General features: G+C 38.5%; 1 protein-coding gene across 2 annotated transcripts in view; it reads left to right on the top strand.

Moving 5' to 3' along the window:
- The window catches only part of CD47 (CD47 molecule), an 86,993-nt gene that overhangs the window by 58,340 nt on the left and 10,161 nt on the right, over positions 1 to 18,492 (top strand). For both annotated transcript variants that reach the window (XM_055125340.1, XM_055125341.1), the window contains exons 7-8: positions 787 to 879; positions 6,227 to 6,258. In XM_055125340.1, coding sequence (XP_054981315.1) covers positions 787 to 879; positions 6,227 to 6,258 — 125 coding nt within the window. The remainder of the gene's footprint in view (positions 1 to 786; positions 880 to 6,226; positions 6,259 to 18,492) is intronic.

Genomic DNA, 18,492 nt, shown 5'->3' on the forward strand with positions numbered 1-18,492 from the left:
TATGTTTAGTTTATAACAAGTTGCCAGAATTTTCACAGTAGTTGTACCATTTCACATTCCATTAATCAATGAATGGAAGTTCCTGTTTCTTCACATTTTTGCCAACTTTTGTTGTTAGGAGCTTTTCTTCTCTAACTCTGATTTTTCTATACTGAGAGTATATTTTTATATTAGAGAAAATTATATAAAATACTTAAAACTATGATTAAAATAATTATTTTCCATGTTGTTATGAGAATTGGGCTTTCTATAAATTGTTCTAGCTGCAAAACTGCCATGTCTACATTTCTGTACAAACTTTTGAAACCATCAGACTCTATGACCAGAAAGATAGCACAGGGGTTAAGGTAGGTACTTGCCTTGTTATGGTCAACTCTTGTTTGACCACTACTACCATATGTAGTCCCCCAAGTACCCAGGGGAGATTTCTTGAGCACAGAGCCAGCAATAATTGAGTGCTGTCGAGTATAGTGCAAAGAACCTCATCCCCCCTAGGAAAAAGTCATCAGCTTCCAGTGATTGGAGCTTTAGAATTTGTTAGACACTTTTACATATATTACAAATGTTTTACATATTTGGCAAGTTGTGGTGAAATCCTTTTTCTTTTAATGACTGGAGTCATTTTGCTTATTGAATTAAAGACAAACATATAAAGACAAATATTTTGGTTTTTATCATTCTAAGTTTATTTACTTAAAATGTATTGCTTTTATATTCTTGTTAGTGATTTTGGAAAATAGTGCTACCTTGGAGATTTGTAATAAACAATTTCACTTCTTTTCACAGAGTGCACCCCAGTGCATGGCCCACTTCTGATTACAGGTTTGGGTATTATAGCTCTAGCAGAATTACTTGGATTAGTATATATGAAATTTGTTGGTAAGTCAACCCTATATTTTATTAACCTTTTCTAAGAATTTCTGATAAATAACTTTGAAATGGTTTTGGATGATTCTTTAGTTAAGAACCAAAGTTTATATTAGTAACTCCAAAATGAGAAGACATAGTGAATGCTACTATTTCTTTATATAAACAAGTCTCAAAATGGATACGTTACTGGTGCCCGCTTGAGCAAATCTGTGAACGAAAGGACGACAGTGTTACAGTGCAAATTAAATTAGAAGTCATTGGGGATAATAAAGGGGGAATAGAGTCATATGATCAATGAAAAGTTAAACTATTCACTAGGTTTAAAATAAATGGCTTGGGGCTGGAGAGATAGCACAGCGGGTAGGGCATTTGCCTTGCACGTGGCCGACCTGGGTTCAAATCCCAGCATCCCATATGGTCCCCTGAGCATGGCCAGGGGTAATTCCTGAGTGCAGAGCCAGGAGTAACCCCTGTGCATCGCCAGGTGTGACCCAAAAAGAAAAAAAAATGGCTTTATGTTTTACATACAGATTTTGTACTAAGTAAAAGGAGAGATTATTGAAGTTTATTTTAATAAATAAAATAAATAAATTTTATTTTATTTTAATAAAATAAAAATTAATTATTTTTAATTGCACCATTGTTTCTATGATAGAACTTCTGAACAAGTTACCAAAATTATTTTTATAGTAGCACTTTTTATTATAGTGTCACTTAATATTTTATTTGTTAAGTAAAACAAACTCTTAAACATATTTTAAATTAGTGGAGGTAAAATAAATCAGTATTTTTGCTTTTCTTTAGGTATGAAAAATGTGCTTCTGAAAATTAATATAAACCTTGAATTATTATAAATTAAATAATTTCCCAGAAACTGTATAGTGCTTTCAAAGAAATATTACATTCAGTTCTCAATATGTTTTTACTGATTATGGTTTAATTCTATTAAATATTTTTGTCCCTCTTGAATACTTATGAAGTAAATAATTAAAATGCCTTAGTAAAATCTACCTATTCTTAGTTTATGTAAAGCTCACCGGTCAGTTGTTTTCTCACTGGAATGTTCTTAGTTCATGACTCAAAGCCTATCAAATACAATTTAGGGCTTCTAAAGTAGAATAGTATTCAGTTAGTAGCAACTATGGGCATCACATTATGAATGCTGATACATATTCTATTTTTGTCTAGTCTTCTAATCACCATTTGCTTGGTTCTTGAAGATGGCACTTCTAATTATGTTGCTCCCTGTGAATGTTTGAGAACAGTGTGTGACCTTCAGTATCCATACAAAGTGATGCAGTATTAGGTGTCTTTGACTGATGGTCATATCTTGCTTCTTTTTAATCCCCTTATTATCTGAGTTATCCTTCTTGTATTTCCATGCTCCACATGCCTTCCACATCGAACAAATCATGATGTCACTACAGTTGCCAGTAGTAAGTCTAGAGCTGCTGATTCAGGTGGAAATAGACATAGTTTAGCACTGCCCTTTTGACCTTGTTCTGCTCTCCATTGCTTACTATATAAGAAGCCTGTCAAACCAAGATCATTACAGTGTCCTCACATTAAAGTCAGATCAAAGAGAAATCCTGAAATGTTCTCAAAGTTATTTTTCCTTTTCAGTCATTTAACATATATATATAACATATATATTAACTTTAAATACTAATATATCTTTAACATATACGTAAGTTAAGTATTTAGTCCAGTTGTGTTGACATTTTAAGAATATTCTAAATTAACTTTTCAAATCAACTTGTCAGAATACAGAGAAACACCTTCGGTCAGTTGAAAGGGAAGAAGAGAAAAGGTACAGGAAAGTTGCTCTATAGATAATGTGGTAGACTAGGAAAATTAATGTGTTTTTGTTAGATAACGGAATGTTTACATTGAATATATGTAACATTAAGGTTGCAGATTTTAGCTTTTATGTAGAAAGTAAAAATTGTGTTTCCAAAATACTTTTTACTCCATTGCAGATGTTCTGTTTTGGAAATAGCTACTGATTGTCTTCACTGAACTGCAATAACATCTCAGATAATAAAAAGTAATAATACTCAAACTATCTCTTTAAGAATAAACTAATGTCCCAGTGAGAATATTAACAGACTATTCATTATTTTCCAAGTTTAAATTTGCAGCCTTAATTGTTACTGTAAAGAGTTAGATTGCAACTTTCATTCTTTATGGCCCTTTAAAAAGACAATACTGGATTTCTTTGTAGTTTATTTTTTACTGAAAACATCTAAGATTTTAAAAATAAATTGGGTTTGGAACAGTGACTCTAAAACATGATAGATGATTCAGAGGGACTCTTAACTGGTCTGGAGAGATAACAGAGGTGTTAAAGCTCTTGCCTTGCATGTGGGTGACCCCTCAAGCAAAAAATTGAACACCCCAGCACAGATCCCCAAGCCATGCTGAGTGTGAACAAAAACAACAGTGGAGTGGGGTGGGGGGTGGGGGGTGTTGAGGGCAATTATAATAAAACTCAGTACTTTGTGTTTACCTTTTGCCTACAGTATTTATGTTATTATAGAATTCTACATTCTTATGCTTATTTTCAAAACTATTAGTACTTGTTCAGCATAAGAATGTAAAATCCTATAATATATTTATAAAAATCAATCTAACAGAAATCATATTTACAGTATTTAAAATATTTTAGAATGACTTTGAATATATTGACATTTTATAGATACGCGATTCAGTGATATTTTCTTGTCTCATGATGGGGACAAACGAATCTTATTGAAAGATTCATCTTTCTCCCTTATGTTGGCTGTCAGTGCTTTAAGTTCATGGTAGCAGCAGATGAATTAGAATCACGTTTTTGTCACATCGGTCATAGGCCCATAGAAGAGGAATAATTCAAGCAAAATTAATTTCTTCATTGTTTAGTTTAATAACATTGGGGGATCATAGCTGACTGGTGTCCTTTTGATTCACTATTTTTTAATAGATCTTTATAGATCTTTTCTATTTTTCATTCCAGAATGAACTAGCCAAGCATGACATTCTTTGGACCTGAGAATTAGAATCTAAAACTATTTTTCAAAAAACTATTCTTCAAAAAATATAATGAGCATAGGAAAACAAACAAACAGTGACTTGGCAATTCTCAATACTCATCCTAAAAAGGCTTTTAAGATTCAGTGCCTAAAGATAGTATGGCATTAGGGTGCATTCGTGGGTTCTCTTTGCAGCACCTCATGGTCCCCCAGTCATCTCTGGCAGGTGCAGCCGTGGTGGTTTCCAGCACTGTCAGGTGATTCTTGTATCAGATCCTGACATTCAGGGCCCAAGCAGCATCCTGGAGCCTTTTCATTGAACCGTCAACCCACTTGGTCAGAGATCACCGATGAGGGCTCCAGGTCTCCTCAGCCTCACTTGGAAGCTTCCTCTCCCCCATATTAACCAAATAAATGAGTTGAAGTTTCTCTGATCCTCTCCATTCTGAATCAGAAATTAAAGTAGCTAGTCAGGTCTCTTTTTTCTTGGTAGAAAAAATGATATGGGCTATGAGTTTGTGGAGGTAGATTGCATGTTGACCAAACTATTATAATGATCCCTAGATAACTTCTATAGTTTGGCTTAATTTGAGAGAACTTTGAATGTGATTTCATTCATATTCCCTACCCATTTTATCCATGTAAGTATACAAAATGGTTTCCTACATATTTGGTTTTAAGGACCAGACACTTCTCAGGAGTTTCCAGTAAAGGGAGATTTATTTCAAAGCATCAGACACTAACAGATAGGAACTTAAGAGTAACACAACTGGGTCTCCCAGAAAACAGCACAATAAGTTTTTAAGGAACTGTAAGGACACAATATATTAAGCACTGAGTCTTCATGTGGCCCTCTCAGTGGCAAGAATCTTTTCCTCTTAGTTTTTCCCTTTTCAGGTCCTTTCCTCCTAGGCAGCTAATTTAGCTTCTTCTGTGCATTATTACTTCAAGATTTCATTTACATCTTCTCAGGGATAGCTTTTCTTACCTGTAGCATAAAGCTTTGCATTTCCCCATCCTTACTTTCTTTGTCACCTTTCCTTTCCTGTCAGCACTTTTCCAGATTGGTTTTGTTTTACCTCTTCATACTTGCCAGAAATGTTTCTGGCAAATCACTTGCCATTTTCTCTGCTTGAGGCAACCCTTGGGTTAGGTTGCATCTTAGTTTCCCATCAGCTTTGGATGCTGGATAGAGTCAATGGCGAGGAATCTTAATAAACAAGTAACAATACACCACAGCAGCTCTGGAACCTGCCTTTATCTGCTTGTAAGAGAATCCAGGGCTCCCACCCAGTCCAGAGGCCAGTGCATTTCACTGTACTATCCAGTGGTGTATGCACCCCCTGCATATTGATTCACATGTTGTTGGTTGATGGTTTTGTGGGGGGTAGAACTCTTGATTCTATATTTAAGTCTTATTTTCTTCTTGGCTACTCTGGAACTCTTTTTGTTTGTTTTTGTTTTTGTTTTTGTAAAAAAAGTCTCTCTTCCCTTCACACCTAGAACAACTCCTTTCCCTTTTGTCACTATCTTCCCATTATATTCCTTCATCTTCTGTAACTTGTTTATTCATAAGAAGTCAAAAGCATAACTCAGATGAACGCTAAGGAATAGATAGAGAATGGCTTTTCTCTGGCTAATTCGAGCTACCTACCAATTTAATTCTTTAAATTTGGCGTGATCTCTGAATATTTTCTTTAGTTTGTCTATCTGGAGCCTAAAAGACTAGATAGATAGAAGAAGTTAGAAGACTGGGGCCAGAGAGTTGGCTCAATTGACTAAGTGAACGCTTTGAATGTGGGAGGCCCAGGTGCCATCCTCTGGACCCGCATTGTCCCCTGAGTACTGCCAGGGTGGACACCTGAGCACAGAGCAACAAGTAGCCACCAAGCACTGCTTCCAGATGTAGCACAAATGTCCTTCCCTTATGTAATACCTAGAAGAAACTAGGCTACAAAAATGAGCTAAGCATAGGTCATGAACCCACAGTGTCATAGAAGTGACACTGTGGATTGAGGAGGAAGAGATAAAGACTATGGTGGAGATAAGGAGAAAATAACACTTGCCCCGTTCTGCCACAAACCTAAAAATTACACTTGAGTGACTGATTGAGAAGGGCTATATTGCATGCAAAAGTGAGAGAATTGGTATATTATTTAATGTTGGTGATTATTAGCATTTTATGCTATTGATGCATGTAATCAGAATTTTTGTATTTTTATAAAATAACTCTCAGTGGAGTTTTTGATACCTCTAGCATTAGCCCTGATTGTTTTATCTTAAAATGGAATACTATATTGCATTAGTTTTTCTTATTTATTAACTCTTTTGTTTTATTATACCAGCTTCCAATCAGAAAACTATACAACCTCCTAGGGTAAGTTAAAATTTCTTAATGAATTGGGAATGATCATTTGATTGTTTAGACTGAAAAATGGTAATTGAAATATTGAGTTGAACTGTTTTTTTTATTGTACTATTAATTTGCATTGAAGTTATTTTGTGACCTGTGCATGAATAGATTTAATTGTATTTTAAAATTAGTGTTTGTTTCCTTAGTAGCAATGCTATAGAATAAATGATTACTTAAGATTTTGTTGACTTCTGATACCCATAACAGGAAAGCTTATGTGTAGGAATGATGGTTATTATCTCTACCGAAGGAAGCTGGTTCTTACAGATAGCTGCATCTATTGATATATTTGATGTGCATACATAACATGATATTGTGTGCTCAAGAATAACAGATTGATGTAAATTGACATCATTACATTAATAAGTATAAAATTGCTAGAAATATATTTTCTGAACTGTAATTAATTTTCTTTTGTCCCTGATATTATAAGCAGTTTTTCTTCCTCCAAAGTACATTGTAGTTTCCATTATACAGTTTCCTAAACTCCCCTCACCCCCTCATGGATGGTTTTAGACCATGTTCTATGTATAATCTGGACCTGACCTCATATAAGTAGGGCAAAGAGAGACCAGGGGAAAAGGGAAAACCATTCCATATTACCAGTTGTGGTCTAATAACAAAGGAGAGTACATAGAGGCTTTATGTTGGCCATATGACAAGTTGTTATCCCTCTCTACCTCCAAAACCATAAAAGTTTACCAAGAGATTTTTACCTGACAGGGTTGCCTTTTCTTTTCTTTTTTGTTCTTGAAGATAATATAGATTTATAACAATAATAAATTTCAGGCACGCAGCTTCAGGTATGGCCACAGTATACCTGAAGATCTATTACTATTATCTATTAAAAATCTGTTTACCATTCATCAACAATATATCCCTTCTGTTTATTCTGCCGCCACCCCAAACCTCTCTTTAGAAACCACCAGTGTGTTGTAAGAGTCATGAGGATTTGTTAGATTTGTTTGTCCATTTGCTCTGTTTCTTTATATTGAACATGAATGAAATCCTACTGTATTTACCTTTCTCCTGACTTCACATACTATAATCTCAGGGTCTATCCATGTTGTTGAAAATGGCAAGTTTCAAATTTTTCATAACCGAGCAGCATTTCCTTGTTACTTGCCACAGCTTCTTTATCTTTAACAGGAGGAGGTAAAATCTTACTGGTTTTTAATTTTATTTCCTGAGAAAGAGCAATGAAGAAATCTCTACAGGTGTCTTGTATAGTTTGTCTTATTTGGTGAAACACTTATTTAGATCCTCTGCCCATTTTTAAATTGGATTGTATTTTTGTTGTTCTCAAGTTATATGGCTTATTTACATATTTTGTATATTAATCCCTTTTAGGATTTGTTTGTAAATATCTATTCAGTAGCCTTTTTTGTCTTAATAACACACTGTGCAGAACTAGAGTCCTATCTCTTTATTTTTCTTTTTGTTTACATTGCTGGTAGAAATCAGTCCACAAAGGCATCAAGACTTATGGGTAAAGCTTGTCACCTCTGTTTTCTTCTGTGCATTTTACGGCTTCAAGTCTTAAGTTCAAATCATTGATGCATTTTGAATTTTTAAATTAAAAAAAATGTATTTTCTCCTCCCCATGCCCCCACATGCTGCAGTCATGACAAGCCACACTGGGGATCGTACATCAGGTTGGGGTGTTATACCCTAGCACTGGTGATTTCAGAGGCTGCACTGCTTCATGATGGTTCTTGCACATGAAACTCACCAGAGGTCACACTCTGTAGTTGTTGGTCCTTGTGCATATTCTGGTTGTTAGTTACTTGCCAGGAGTCACTCTTACGTCTGTGCAAAGACGTGTACACATCTTTCAGTGTTGTTCTAACTACCAGGCTTTGGTGCAGCTGAGAATCATTTTCAGTGCCAGACAGGGGTCCAAGTCAGCAGACTACAGGGCTTAAGGAACAAAGGTGCTTGGATCAAGTTTGGAACATGTGACAGCACCAGAGATTGAACTCAAGACCTCATGTTTGTAATGCAGGTGTTCTAAACCACTGAGCTATTCCCCAGAGTCCCTTAATTAATTTTTTGTAGATGGTGTGAGATTATTAGCCATTTTCATTCTTTTGCATTGTGTAACCAGTTTTCCTAGCACTGTTCTTGAAAAGATTTTCTCTCTCATTGTGTGTTATTGGCCGTGTTGTCATAAATTAGTTGCCTATACATACAGGGCTGGAGCCATAGCACAGTGGGCAGGGCGTTTGCTTGCATGAGGGGAGCTGGGTTTGATTCCGCTACCCCTCTCGGAGAGCCCGGCAAGCTACCGAGAGTATCTCGCCCCCATGGCAGAGCCTCACAAGCTATCCATATCGTATTCGATATGCCAAAAATAGTAACAACAAGTCTCACAATTGAGATGTTACTGATGCCTGTTCTACCAAATCGATGAACAATGGGATGACAGTGATACATACAGAGGTATTATTTTTTTCTAGGCTTGTGATTCTATACCATAATCCATTTGCCTGTTAATATTCCAGCAACAGCTTTGTCTTATTTGAAGTTAGGAAACTTGATACTTCATTTTTGGTCTTTTTTTCCCTTAAGAATTATTTGACTGAAGGATTTTCATGGTTCTGCACAAATTTTAGAATTTTGGGGCATTTTGTGTGTGTGTGTGTGTGTGTGTGTGTGTGTGTGTGTGTGTGTGTGTGTGTAGAATGTCATTGGTCTTAATAAGGGTTGCACTAAGTTTGTGTATTTGGTAATATGCCCATTTTAACAATTGTGATCTTAAAGTCTTTATTTTGTGTCATCTTCCATTTCTTTCCAGTGTATAGGTTTTTCACTTTGTTAAACTTATGCCTAAGTATTATATATTCATATTGCAATTATGAATGATATTTTACTTCATTTCCCTTTCAACTAGTTTATTGTATCTAGAGCAAAAGTGCCTATAATTTTGTACATTGACTTTGCAGCCTAAAGCTTCCTTTATTTGTTTTTTTATATCCAGTAGGTCTTAGTGGTCCTTAGAATTTTCAGTGTATAATATTATGCCATGCTCATGTAGTAACAGTTATATTTCTTTTCTCCCAAAAATTTTATTTTATTTTATTTATTTATTTTTTGCTTTTTGGGTCACACCTGGCTGCATGTTTCCCCAAAATCTCTCCAGCCCACAGAGAGACAACAGTGGAAAGCGCTCCTAATTGAGTGGGTTTTGTGAGCAGTCCCGACCTGAGAATAAAACTGGTGCGGTTAGAAAGGAGGTTCAAGACAACACATGCTGATCAAGAGCATCTTTATTATCAGTCATGCTGGTTTTATACCTTTCTTAGCAGGGGGTTGGTACATGAGTTGTCAATCATCAGGGAAGTGTCTTTTCAGACCAAATAAGGAAAAGTTCGGGGTGTTCTTTGGTGGGCTACAATATTCTCTAAGAGTTGGTTGAGAAATAGTGGGGAGGGGGAAGAGCAGTCACGTAGACAAGGGTTTATCTGGCAGGAACATCTGTCAGGAACGTACAAGGTTTCGTAAGCTAGGGTATGGCTTTTAGTGTAAAGGAAGGTATTTTACTCTACGGGCCCTGAGGGTCTCGTGGTTAATTGTCCTGGGCTACTTTTACTTCTTGAGTTTAGCTATTTCCTTTGTCACAAGGACATCTGTGCCTCCGGTTATGCAGACGCTGGTAATGGAATTTTCCGGTTAGTACAGAGTAAAGGTTGGGGGTTTCCCTTTTGTTCAGGGTCCTAAACAGTCCCCAACACCCGGCGATGCATAGCGATTACTCTTGGCTCTGCATTCACAAATACTCCTGGCTGTGCTCGGGGAACCATATGGGATGCTGGGAATCAAATGCGGGTCGTCTGCATGCAAGGCAAATGCCCTACCCGCTGTGCTATAGCTCCAGCAACCCCCCACCCTCACCAATTCTATTTTATTAAAACACCGTTGAGTTATAACTTGTTAAAACTTCATAACTCATGGTTCATTTTTGTTGGATTTTTGACATACAGTGTTCCATCACCAGTCCCACCACCATTGTCAACTTCTCTATCAGTGTTCCCAAGTCCCCTCTCCTAACCCCAGCCCTAGTCTGACATCTTGACAGGCATCTTTTATGTTTGTTTATTGAAGTTTGGGTTTCGTGATTTCAGTGTTTTTGACTCTGTATTTTGGATATTTACCTCCATCATCCCATACCACCACCGATGTAGCTGAACTCCCTTTACCCCTGCCCCCATTGCTTCTCACCTATCTCTTCCCTCCCCCTTCACTCTGTTTCCTTCCTTCTCCTTCCTATACTCTGGGCCCAAGGATGATATGGGAATAATACATTTAAACCATTGTATTTCCTTATCCAGTGACTAAATACCCCACAAATAAGTGATACCATCCTGTGTTTGTTCTTCTGGCCTACTTCATTTAGCAGGATATCCTCTGTTCCATCTGTGTTGCAACCAATGGCCTGATTTCATCATGCCTCACAGTTACCTAGTATTCCACTGTGTATATAACCACAACTTCATGATCCACGGATTTGATGTTGGACATCTAGGATGATTCCAAATCTTAGCTGTTGTACTGAGTGCTGCAATGAATAATGGTGTTAATATATTCCTTTGAATGGATGTTTTTCTGTCCTGGGCATCTGTGCCCAAAAGTGAAATGTCTGGGTCACACGGCAGCACAATTTTAAGTTTATTGAGAACCTTCCATACCATTTTCCATAGGGGTTGGACCAGACAAGGTTCCCAGCAGCAGTGGGAAGTACTGATCTGCATTGGTGGGGATGTGGTGAAAATGGAACTCTCGTCCACTGCTGGAGGGGGTGTTGTCTGTTTCTGCATTCCAAGTTGAATATATTTTATATATTTTATTGGCCTGATTTCTTTTACCAGAACTTCCATTACTTTGTTAAAAAAATAGTGATAAGAGTGCTCATTCTTGTCTTGACTCTGATCTTAGAGAAGAGCCTTCAATTTTTCACTCTTGAGTATGACATTAGCTATAGGCTAATGTTTTAAGACCTTAAGTTATGTTTACATATACATGACCTTATGTTTTAAGTATTTTCTTTGTCTGCCCACATTGATTTTTATTATTAATAGATGCTGAATCTTATTGAATATTTTTCTGCATCTGTATGGATGATCCTATCTTTTTAATGTGATATATCTTATTTTTTACATATGCTGAACCATATTTGGATTAATGGAATAAATCCCACTTGATCTTCTTGTGTGGTCCTTTTAATGTGTTGTTGAATATAGTTTGCTGATATTTTATTGGGAATTTTTGTATCATTGTTCACCAGAGATTAATTAGTAAATTTTTTTTATCATATATGTATAGGGACAGTGGAAGGTGTCTGGGTGTGGTACAAATTTTGCCTTTGGTATGATTTGTAAAAAGAATTCAGGTCTATTCCCTACACCTTTTTTTTCCTTTAGAGTTATAGAAGGATATATGATGGACCTTTTCTAAATGTTTGGTAGAATTCAGCACTGAAGATGTCTGGACTGGTGCTAGACATTTAAGTTTGAAGGAAAGTGTCTGTTTCTTTGTTATTGGTCACTGTCACTGTCATCCCATTGCTCATCGACTTGCTCGAGCGGGCACCAATAACATCTCCATTGTGAGACTTGTTACTGTTTTTGGCATATCAAATATGCCATGGGTAGCTTGCCAGGCTCTGCCTTGTGGGCTAGATACTCTCGGTAGCTTGTCAGGCTCTCTGAGAGGAGCAGAAGAATCAAACCCAGTTTGGCCTCATGCAAGGCTTACCTGCTGTGCTGTTGCTCCAATCCTTGTTATTGATATGTTGATATTTTCTTATTCTTCTTGATTTAATCTAGGAGAGGATATGGTTCAAGAAACTAAACCGTTTCCTATAGGTTTTCCAGTTTGTTGGTGTACAGATATAGTTGTGTGTTTGTGGTGATACTGATTTGCAAGATTTTACATGTTTTAGTGGTAGATTTCACACATCTCCAAAACATGTTAGTTATTCCTCTGTATCCAAACCCAAATGCTAATATCCTTTTATAACCATCCACTGAACCTTTCATCATTTTCCCCTGACCTTTTGTCAATCTAAGTTTCTATAGTCAGAGATCAAGTATGTGTTTTGGTTTTATCTATTCCCTTACTTTGTGTCTTAGTTTCTTTTGATGAAATGCCTGTGCATGGTACTGGTGTAACTTCTTTAATTTGGGGTTTGGGGTTTTTGTTTTGGTTGGCAGCTGCACACAGAGGTGCTCAGGTCTTTTTCCTGGATCTGCATTCAGGGATTCCTCCTGGAAGTGCTCAGGGAACTGTATGGGTTTCCAGAGATCAGGGGTTAAGCCCAGATTGGCTCTGTGCAAGTCAAGAGCCCACCTTTCGGTAGTATCTCTCTGGCCTTATTTCTGATATTTTGATTTTCTCTTTTGGGTCAAGGAGCATACCTGGAAGTGCCCAGGGCCTCTTTTTGCCTCAGGAGTGACCCATAATGTTCTTAAGGGGACCATATGTGGTTCCAGAGATTGAACCAGGGTTGACTGCATAAAACACAGAGACCTTCCAACCCTGTACTATGTCTTTAATCCCTTTTATTTTTTTCTTAATGAGTTTAGCTAAAGTTGATTCAATTTTGTTATTTTTCAAAAACAGCTCTTCAGTTTATTGTCCTTTTTATAGTTTCTTTGGGTTCTTTTTATTCATTTCTCCTTGGACTTACTACTTTTTTCTTTTTTTTTCCTTTTTTGTTTTTTGGGGGGGGTCACACCGGGCAATGCACAGGGGTTACTCCTGGTTCTTCACTCAGGAATTACCCCTGGCAGTGCTCAGGGGACCATAAGGGATGCTGGGAATCAAACATGGGTCGGCCATGTGCAAGGCAAACTTCCTACCTACTGTGCTATTGCTCCAGCTCCTACTTTTTTCTATTGAATGTAGATTTTTATTTGTCATTTTCTTTTATTTCTTCCCTTAACTGTAAAGTTATGTTGTTCATTTGAGTGTAGTTGAACAAGATAAGCCTGCATTGCTATAAACTGCCTTTATGGAATGCTTCTGTTATACCTCAGAGCTTGTTGGACACATTTCAAACAGTTTCCTTTTGAGGCACAGCAAGATGCCAGTGAGACCTGAGTAGATCCCACTCACCCCAGGAATAGAGCAGTGCCCCCTCCTAGACATCTCATTGCAGATTCCAGTAGATGGTCCCCAAGGTGATGTGGGGCGTGGTGATCTCTGCAGTACAGGATGCTGGTCTGTGTTGAAAGCCAAGGCGATGGCTGTTTCCTTTCACTTTCACATCTTCGTGTTGTTGGTTGTTTAGCTTCAAAATGGAAGTAAGTTGATGGGATTTTGTGAGAAAAGTCAGAAGACAAAAAAATATGCATTGGATGGTTTCACCAACTTGATCAGTAGAAGGATACAAAATTGATGAACAGACAAAATAGAAATAAACTTGTGGGTATTGACAGCAGATCTAAGTTTACCCTAAGGGGAAGGGCATCACCAAAAAAAAATAGTGGCAGGCTTTCTTTGTATAAAAGCTAAACTAAAATATTTAAAGCAGAAAAATGCCTTATAAGAACTGGACATTCTCTTCCTGGCTTTAATATGTTCAGCCAGTATGACCTAATGCCCATATGCCAGTCAAATGAAAGTATTTCATTTTGTTAATAGCAGATTAGCAAGCATGTATGTATATATACACAAACTTCCATTTTTCTTTTTTACCAAGTCTAATACCAGCAAGTTTTAAAAATGATAAAACTTCCATCCCATTGTGTTTTCCCTTTTGCCTGGTTTTGCATATCATGGCCTTTGAAAGCGGCCCCTCTTCCTGCCTGCTTCTCAGGAGTATCAGTCTGGGGTACTCAGCTTCTTAGTGTTGGCCACCTGGTTTGCATGGCTACAAAAGAAGCATGATTGGACCAGATGTAGTATCTACACTAACTGGGGCATATTTACAGGTCTCGCTCAAAGGGGACGGTCCATCTGATTATTCTGCTAAATTTTTACCGATGAGAAACTCTAGTAAATGACCCTAGACTCCTTAGGCGGTTACTATGGGGATTGTTTAGAAATTCAACTGTTACTCCTTCATTACTTGGGTGACTTATTTCAAGGGAAAGCCTGGCAGTAAGTCATTTCAGGTGCAATGGACCCCACTCTTTCTCTACACCCAGTTCACTGTACTTCCTGAAGGGTCATTTACCAAGGTCTGCCAGGTGGATCCAGATGTTCTCTAACATATCTCAGCCCAAGAAGCATCTACTCATGGCTCATGCATGATTTAACACTCATCTTACCAGTATCTAAGTCATGGGTTTAATTTCTTTATAACTTCCCAGTTGTCAGCACAGATGGTTATCCATCAAGATCCATGAGTTAGTAGCAGCCAGATTTCCCCACCCACTCACCTCTGGGTAAAATGTTCTCTGCATTCTACTAGGAACAATTGCTCTGTGTGATATATCAGGTCTGTGCTGTTCTAAAGCTGGAGCCCAAACTCCTAGGACATTCTCCCTTCTCTTATCTCAACCTCAGTGCCCATCCTATGCCATCCTGAGTCATAGGGACACTTAACTTAATGAGGGCCCTGCTTGAAGGATGCCCATAAAGTGCAAACTGCTTCTTTCTGTATTTTTGCCTTCTTAAAGGCAACGTGGTGCTCTGATCTCACTCCCATGTGTCTGCTTTCTGTACTAGGTGGCATAAGGCTATCACTAGGCTGGGCATGGAATAAAAGACCAAAGGTTTGCACTGTTACACTGTTAGAAGTTGTTAGAACTTTGTTAGAAGTTGGGTTTTGTAGATAATAAATTTGTATGTGTCAGTCATAGCTTCTGGGAGAATTCACATCTTAGTCAACCCAATGATAAAATGAAACCAAAAAACTACCGTGCATGTGCCTTGAATTTTCTGTGGATTTGCCATCTGTTCACTCTTCCACAGAAGTTCAAGGAAAGTCTTGTGTATTCTGCAGCATACCTGAATCTGCACACACACACACACACACACACATACACATACACACACATGCACACACACACACGAACACAACTTATTTTCTCTTGGGGGGTAATTTCATACCCTTACATTGTAAAGAAATTTCTTATCACTTTATTCTTTCTATTAAATTTAACATAACAAATAAACCTAAGTAAATTAAAGTGTTCTGTTTTGATTCATTCAGATTTGAGGAAAGCTCATCAAAAATAACTAGCAGTTTAAAAACAGAATATTTATAGGAAAAAAGAAAAAGACATAGGATGATCTTTCTCATGTGTGTAACATTTTTGGAGGAGGGCCACATTCAGAAATGTCCAGGGCTTATCCCTGTCTGTACTCTAAGGGTTGTTCTCCTCAGGCCTAGTGGACCGTATAGGGTGCTAGTGGTCAAACCCAGGCTAGCCACATGCAAGGGAGGCTTCCTTCTTGTTCTTATCACTCCAGCCTCTCACAGGTGGGACTTAGAGGTACCACATCAACGTAGCAACAGAGGTTCCAGTGCAACACAAAGGGACAACTGATCCACACAATTGAGTTGGGGTGAGGGCGGTTGAAAGGGCATTGGGGTCCTTGGCAGAGGACATCAGTACACAGGTGTTGGGTGATGTTGGAATTAAGTTGCCTGGGTAACCATCATTAACTGTTGTAAATCTTAGAACATCATTTGATTTTTAAAGTTCCAGTACCCAAATATCATGTATGTTTGCAAAAGGAAAAGATGACTTGGAGCTCTGGAGATGGCCCAGTGACATAACGCATTATTCTTTCATTTCAAGACATGTGACATAGAACCTATATGAAAAGAATACCGGCTTAATTGAGAAGCTCTCTTGCTCCTATCTCTGGAAATAAATTTAAGAAACTCTCATGCTCCTATCCCTGAAAATGAATTTTATAGATAATGTATTTGTAACTGCAAGCTTACTCGCTTGCACTTTTCAACAAATGAACTCACTTTCTCAATTGCAAGTAGAAGAGTTTCTGTATCAGTATTCTTTATTTGCTGATGAGAAAAATGTTGAGGGGTGCTCACGCGCATGTTGCTGGTAGTCAGGATAAAAATTCACATTCAGCTGTTCAAATTAGTGCTTTCTTTTACTACGTCTTGATTCTTTAAACAATGGTCTAGGGCATTCTAGGTGATAGATCAGCAGCAAAGTTCCTGTCTTGGGACCAGAGAATTAGGACAGTGGGTTGGGCACTTGTCTTACACATGGCCAGCCTAGGGCTTGATCCCTCACATTCCATATGGTTCCTTAAGCACTGCCAGATGGGATCCCTGAACACAGTGCCAGCAGTCAGCCCTGAACGCTGTTGAGTGGGACACCCCTCCAGCATGTGCCCGGCTGAGCCCCAGAAGCTCTACTCTTGGGGACCCCTGAATGCTACAATGGATGTGTAGTCTCTCTCTCTCCCCTTTCCCTCCCTCTCTCTCCCTCTCTTTCTCCCTCTTTTTCTTCCCCGGCTCAGTCCCAGAAGCTCTGCTGTTGGGGACCCCTGAATGCTACAATGGATGTGTAGTCTCTCTCTCTCTCACTCTCTCTCCCTCCTCCCTTTTCCTCGCTCTCTCTTCCTTTCTCCCTCTTTTTCTCCTCCTCCTTCTCTCTCTCCCTTTCTCCCTTTCTCAAACCTTTCTCCCTCTCTCCATACCCATTGATTGATGCTCAGAGGTTATTTCTGCCTCTGCACTCAGGAATAATTCCTGACAGTACACAGGGACCACATGGGATACCAGGGATTGAACCCAGGTCAGCTGTGTGCAAGGCATGAGCCCTACCTGCTGTACTATTGCTCCGGGCCCTGTGCACAATTTCTGACCCATCCCAACCTGGTAAGCATCTTGTCTTGGCGTTCAGCCCCCTGGTGACATGGTGCTGTAGTACTGCAGCAACTGTTGCAAGCACTACAAACTGCACAAGCTCCCCAGTTCAAAGAATGCTACCCCTGATGAGCTCATGTGCAAGCACTAACTGAGGTGTATTACCCCAGTGAGCACCGTAACTCTGAAAAGATGGAAACCCTGTGATAAGGAGTGCAGGCCAGCAAGTGCTTTCACTAGATTGATGATGAGTAGTACTGCAACTGATAACTAAGTACGACTCCACAGAACACTGTAACCAGATGTGCATGTGCCATCTTAGGCATGTACATGATCCCTGGATGTCACAGTAATCACCAACAACATGAATGGAAGGCAACAGGGGAAATAATAATTAAAAAGAAAATGTCTTAAAAAGAGTTATTGGAGTCAGGGGATGTTGGCCACATCCTGAGGTGCTCAGTGCTCCTGATTCTGTGCTCAGAGATCACTCCTCGTGGGGCTTGTGGAAGCATAAGTGATAACTGGGATTGAACCTGAGTTGGCCACGTACAGCTACAACTAAGACAGGTACCCTACCCACTCTGCTATCTCTCTGGCCTTAGACTTGTTTTTTTAATTAAATACATGATCACTGTCATCTCGTTGCTCATCGATTTGTTCGAGTGGGCACCAGTAACGTCTCTCATTGAGAGACTTATTGTTACTGTTTTTGGCATATCCAATATGCATGGGTAGCTTGCCAGGCTCTGCCGCAAGAGCTCAATACTCTCGGTAGCTTGCCGGGCTCTCTGAGAGGGGCGGAGGAATCGAATTCGGGTCGGCCTCGTGAAAGGTGAACGCCCAACCGCTGTGCTATCGCTCCAGCCCCAAATACATGATAAAAACAAAAAAGTTATTTTTTAATAGGATTCACCCTCAGTGTTGCCAGGGGTCAAATTCAGGATCACCCAGGTGCTAGGCATATCATTTGAGCACTCTCTGGGCTCCAAATTGTCTTTTTATGTGTTTGTTTAAGCCATTGTTTGCATGAAAGGTAAAGAAGATCCTTTGATTATAATTTCTTAATAGTAGCAGATCTAAGAAACATATCCTTTCAACAGAGAAAACCAAATTAAATAAACCTATATCAATATCCACAAATGCATGCAAACACATTGACTGATTCAAAAATCTCATAGCCTTTATTCTAAAACTTAAGGCAGGCAATTAAGTGTTCATGTAAGTAACCAAAGACTTTTACTACTAACAACCTGAATCTTAGAAACTATCCTCCAGCCTCCTCCCATACCCACCTTAGTTCCATGGACAATATTTTGGTTCTTGTTGCTTGTTTACTTTTCAATGACCAATTAGATTTACAATTTAAAACAGCAAAGGAATTTAAGTTTTGTCCTAAGGGC

This window comes from Sorex araneus, chromosome 2 (assembly GCF_027595985.1).
Source record: "Sorex araneus isolate mSorAra2 chromosome 2, mSorAra2.pri, whole genome shotgun sequence".
NCBI classification, from domain to species: Eukaryota; Metazoa; Chordata; class Mammalia; order Eulipotyphla; family Soricidae; genus Sorex; species Sorex araneus.